Source organism: Myxine glutinosa, unplaced genomic scaffold (assembly GCF_964187855.1).
Source record: "Myxine glutinosa unplaced genomic scaffold, kmMyxGlut1.1 SCAFFOLD_923, whole genome shotgun sequence".
NCBI lineage: Eukaryota > Metazoa > Chordata > Myxini > Myxiniformes > Myxinidae > Myxine > Myxine glutinosa.
The window spans coordinates 152501-158334 of NW_027617018.1; the positions used below are offsets into that span (position 1 = coordinate 152501).

Genomic DNA, 5834 nt, shown 5'->3' on the forward strand with positions numbered 1-5834 from the left:
ATAGTACCCTTCATACTATTTATTATAGAAGCACTAGAGTACATAGTAACCTTCATACTATTTATTATGGAGGCACTGGAGTACATAGTACCCTTCATACTATTTATTATGGAAGTGTAGCGTGGTGCTACGCACGCAACCTGTTTGCCAACGAAGGTAAGCCACAACGCGTAGGGTCAAAAGAGTCTTTATTCAATAGCTCAAACTGTAGCACTGACGTGCTCGGGGCAAAGCGCCCCGTGTATCTCCCGAGGCCACGCCTACCCCTCGGGCGTGGCCGACACCCTCTTGGTGCGCGGAATGATGTCACCGCGCCAGCGAGCCATCGTGTCTGCCACACGCGCCCCCCCAGAATTCCCACGCACCTGAAGGGTCAGTTTGCGGGGCAAACGGATGACCCGGCCGAAGCGCCCTCTGGCGGCTGGCGGTGTCTGGGATGCCGGGATGTCATCTGGGATGCCCCCGGCGGCACCTGGGATGGGTGCAGGACCGGGGGGGGGGGGCGTGCCGGCGGGGCTAGGCGGTGCCGGAGGTCCGCCCGACGCGGGGGCGGCCCCGACGCGGCGGCCGAGCCACTGGCGGGGGGTGGTCCACGTCGAGGTGGGCCGGCTTGAGGCGGTCCACAGAAACGCGGTCAGGAGTACCGCCGATGTTGAGGGTGAAGTGTTTCGCCCCGGTCTCCAGCATGCGGAAGGGCCCGTTGTACGGGGGCCGCAGCGGTGTCCGGTGGGCATCGTGGCGGACGAACACGTACTCCGCCGTGAGAAGCTCCGGGGCGACGTGCGTTGGCGGGCACCCGTGGTGCGCCGACGGCACCGGGGCGAACCTCTGGGCGGTCTCCTGCAGTGCGGAGCGCTGCTGCGCCGCGGACCATGGTGCCGTGGAGTCGGGGAGGAACTCGCCCGGCACCCGCAGCGGTTGTCCGAAGACCAACTCCGCCGCGGATGCGCGCAGGTCGTCCTTGGGCGCCGTCCGGAGGCCCAGCAGGACCCAGGGGAGCCTGTCGACCCAGCCGCCGTCGCGGAGGGTGGCCCGGAGTGCGGCCTTCAAGGAGCGGTGGAAGCAATTGCACAGGCCGTTGGCCTGGGGGTGGTAGGCCGTGGTGCAGTGCAGCTGGACGCCGAGCCCCCGCGCGACCGCCCCCCAGAGCTCCGAGGTGAACTGGGGGCCGCGGTCGGACGAGATGTCCGAGGGGGCGCCGAACCGGGCAACCCAGGTGGCGATGAACGCCAGGCACGACCTCCGGCCACCGGGTGGTGCGGTCCACCATGGTGAGGACGTGGGTGAAACCCCACGAGGGGGGCAGAGGTCCCACCAAGTCCAGGTGAACGTGGTCGAACAGACGTTCGGGCACCGTGACGGGGCCAACGGGGCCTGGGTGTGGCGGTGCACCTTCGCGCGCTGGCACGCGAGGCACGTCCTGGTCCAATCGCGGACGGCCTTCCGGAGGCCATGCCAGACGAACTTGTCGGCGACCAGCCTCTGGGAGGCCTTCGTGCCCGGGTGGGACAGGCCCTGGATGCCGTCAAAAACCCGGCAGCCCACGGGCACGATGGGGCGAGGCCGCCCGAGGGAGACGTCGCACAAGAGGGCCATGCCCGCGCCGTCGAACGGAACCTCGGTGATGCAGAGGCCCGTGACGGCGGTCCGCAAGGCCTGGACGTCGGGGTCGGCGGTCTGGTCCGCCGCCATCCGGGCATAGTCGATCCCGAGGTGGACCGCATGGGCGACAGACCGGGAAAGGCAATCCGCCACCGGGTTGTCCTTTCCCGCGACGTGCCGGATGTCCGTCGTGTACTCGGACACGGCCGAGAGGTGACGCTGCTGCCGCGCCGACCATGGCTCGGCGACCTTGGCCAGCGCGAAGACCAGGGGCTTGTGGTCGACGAAGGCCGTGAACGAACGGCCCTCGAGCAGATGGCGGAAGTGCCGGACCGCCAGGTGGAGCCCGAGCAACTCGCGGTCGAAGGTGCTGTACCGGCGTTCGTGCGGGCGAAGCTGCCAGCTGAAAAACGCCAGCGGTTGCCAAGCGCCACGCACCCATTGCTCGTGCACCGCGCCCACCGCGTAGTCCGACGCGTCGGTGGTGAGGGCGATTGGTGCATCGAGCGCCGGGTGCGCGAGCATGGTGGCGTTAGCCAAGGTGAGCTTCGCGCCCGCGAACGCCACGTCAATCTGCTCGGTCCAGACAACGTCACCTTTGCCCGGCTTCCCCCGTAGGGCCTCGTGCAGGGGGCGCAGGAGCTGGGCGACGCGGGGCAGGAAACGGTGGTAAAAGTTCACCATGCCCAGGAACTCCTGGAGCCCCCTGATCGTGCGGGGGTGCGAAAACCCCTTGACTGCCTCCACCTTTGCCGGTAAGGGGGTGGCCCCGTGCCTGGTGACGCGGTGCCCCAAAAAGTCGATTTCGGCGACGCCGAACCGGCACTTGGCGGGGTTTACGATAAGGCCATGCTGGCCCAGGCGTTCGAAGAGCGTGCGGAGGTGGCGGAGGTGCTCTTCGCGGGACGCGCTTGCGATGAGGATGTCGTCCAGGTAGACGTAAACGCAATCCAAGTCGCGCAAGACGCTGTCCATCAACCGTTGGAATGCCTGAGCCGCATTCTTCAACCCGAAGGGCATCCGAAGAAACTCGAAGAGGCCGAATGGTGTAATGACGGCCGTCTTTGGTTTGTCCTCCGGTCTGACGGGGACCTGGTGGTACCCGCGGATGAGGTCCACCTTAGAAAAGAAGGACATTTTCGCCAACCGGGCGGAAAAGTCCTGAATGTGAGGGACCGGCTAGCGGTCGGGGGTGGTGGCATCGTTGAGGCGGCGGTAGTCTCCGCACGGCCGCCATCCCCCGCCGGGCTTCGGCACGATCTGCAGTGGCGACGCCCAAGCGCTCTTGGAGCGCCATACGATGCCCAGCCGCTCCAGTGTAGCAAACTCCGCCTTCGCCACCGCGAGCTTCGTCGGCTGGAGGCGGCATGCCCGGGCGTAGACCGGTGGCCCGACGGTGGGGAGGTGATGTTCCACCCCGTGCTTGACGGTCATCGCCGAGAAGGTGGGCCGCGTGAGGGCCGGGAAGCTGGCGAGGAGGCGGGTGAACTCGTCCGCTGCCGGAAGCGTACAGACCAACCTCGCCGGGACCAAACCGCTCCGCAAGCCACTTGGCGAGCCGCTCAGGGAGCTGCCCAACAAACTGCTCAGCGCGCAAGCAAGCGAGCTGAACGTTTCGGCCTGGACGAGGCGTCTATGCTTCACGTCCACCAACAACCCGTTTGCACATAGGAAATCCGCACCGAGCAATGCCATGGGCACACTGGCGGTTACGAACGTCCATTGAAAGCGTTGCCCTCCGAACCGCAGGGAGAGGCAGCGCTTCCCGAATGTGCGTATGGGTGTACCGTTGGCTGCAAGCAATGCGGGGCCCCGGCCCGCGGTTCGCTTGTCGGACGTGGAGGCGGGGATAACGCTCACCTGTGCGCCTGTGTCGCAGAGGAAGCGACGCCCGGACAAGGTGTCCGTGACAAAAATGAGGCTGCCGGAAAGGCCGACGCTCAAAGCCGCTACCGAGCGCCGGCCCGGGAGTTTCCCCGACTTGCCAAACGAGCACGGCGGGCAACAATTCCTAGCCTTGTGGCCAAACCTGGCGTGGAAACGGCACCAGGTTTGCGGCGGAGGCGGAGGCCGCGGCTTTCGCGGTGGTGGTGGGCGGGGTGTGGCGGCGGCCATGAGGTGTGCATCGGCATCAGCCTCGGGATCCGCAACGGCCGCACCGACTCTCGCCCGCGTGTCACAAGCCGCGAAAAACTTGTCGGCCTCGACGGCCAGAGCGCGGGGTTCCTTTATTTTGGAACCGGCCAACGCGAGGCGTACCTGTGCCGGCAGCTGGCGTAGAAAGAGCGCCCGGAATAAAAAATCCGGGGCTTTGTCACCCAGCAGCGAAAGCATGTAGTCCATCCGGACCGATGGTCGTGTGTCGCTGAGTTCGGGAAGGTCCAGGAGGCGGTCGGCCCGCTCGCACTCCGTGAGGCCGAACGTGGCGATGAGGAGACGCTTGAGCGCCTCGTACCTGTGGTCGGCCGGTGGGTTCCGCAGGACGGACACGACTCGGGCGGCTGTGCCGGGCCCGAGGGCGGCGATGACGTGGTAATAACGCGTCTCATCCGCCGTTACGCCTCGAAGTTGGAACTGTGCCTCGGCCTGCACGAACCATACTTCGGCCTGAGCTTCCCAAAACTCAGGGAGCTTCACCGCTACCGCGTTGTTGGCCATGGCGCGTTCTGTGGTCAGCGACGGCTGAACCAAAAGGGGTCACCAATGTAGCGTGGTGCTACGCACGCAACTTGTTTGCCAACGAAGGTAAGCCACAACGCGTAGGGTCAAAAGAGTCTTTATTCAATAGCTCAAACTGTAGCACTGACGTGCTCAGGGCAAAGCGCCCCGTGTATCTCCCGAGGCCACGCCTACCCCTCGGGCATGGCCGACACCCTCTTGGTGCGCGGAATGATGTCACCGCGCCAGCGAGCCATCGTGTCCGCCACAGAAGCACTGGAGTACACTGTGCTGGAGTGATTTGACAGGTGAGTTGTCTGCATCTGAAGTCCCAAATCATATGTTCGCCCCTTAAATTTATTTTGAATAGTGTGTAACTCCGTTTAACTATCGCTATCATATATTTTTCTGGTTAATCAGACCAGAATCTCGCAAGAAAAGTTACTCACATACTTCTTTCTTCATTTGTACACAGCACAAGGCTGCGGAGTAGCATCATTGGCTGAGGTTGCGGCTGTGCTGCTGATGCAATACCCTCTGTTGGTTAGGGCAGGAATTTGGCCATTGTGCCGACAATATCATGTCTACTCTTAGTGAAGGACACCATGGGATCTTTAACATCCACCAATTGATGCTGGCAGATGGGACGCCCATTTAATGCCCATCTGAGGCTTTCCTTATAGGACAATGCCACAAGAGAAGGCATCCCCACACTAATAATCAACGATTCTACTGCAGTGAAATTAATGGTAATGCGCTGGGGCATCAAATCTACAGAACAAAGATCATCAGGGAAAGTAATGCTGCATAATCAAAAATGGAAGTTTCAAATCTGACCAGAACACCGGCACACAAAGCCCTACCCTTTCCAAATGGTATTATTGAGATGGATCATTAATGCCCACAAGAAAGTGTTAGGGGATGAACATTGATTCAACATCGACCCACTGACCTGGAGGATGTGGGAGCCTACAGCATCCTCTTCAAGTTGACCCCACCCACTAATGGTGGAGAGACTCCCTGGTGTGAGCAGCGGTGTTCCATCATGTTTGCTATCAGGAGGCGGTAGGCATACGGGCAGCACATAGTCGGAAAAGTTTGCTGGGTGTGCCAGCTCAATAAGAGCCACGTCGTAGTCGTTGCTCACAGCCCCATGTGGTGGTTTGAATCTAATGATCTGGCAGATGGGAATTTTTTGCTCGTGCTCTTCATGTACGAAGATGTTGAAATCACCTGTGGGACATGGACACGATGTAGAGTTACACAGCATTAATTTACTGTTTGCATTACCTCCAAATTTAATTGCAAAGATCACTTTTCACCCCTCAGCCCAAATTGGGCTAAGGGGTACAGTCGTCACGGGCGTCGTCCGCGCGTCCGTCAACTTTTGGTTTCCGTCAATTACAAGGAGAATGGCTTGTCCGATTAAATCCATTTTTGCAGTGTGTGTTGGGGTTGAGTAGAGGTGGGTTCCTTTCGAAAATGGGCGCGCTGCGATTTTCAATATGGCCACCACGGCAGCCATCTTGAAATTGGTTTCCACCATGCATGGGCTGAGGGGTTACGCCCGCTTT

At 61.4% G+C, this 5834-nt stretch overlaps 1 protein-coding gene across 1 annotated transcript in view; it reads right to left on the reverse strand.

Annotated features, from left to right (window-relative positions):
* Positions 1-5545, reverse strand: part of LOC144889117 (venom prothrombin activator vestarin-D1-like) — an 8918-nt gene extending 3373 nt beyond the window's left edge. Inside the window, exon 1 of the mRNA XM_078769015.1 lies at positions 5213-5545. Coding sequence (XP_078625141.1) covers positions 5213-5530 — 318 coding nt within the window. The 5' untranslated portion in view covers positions 5531-5545. The remainder of the gene's footprint in view (positions 1-5212) is intronic.
* Between the last annotated feature and the right edge of the window lie 289 nt (positions 5546-5834).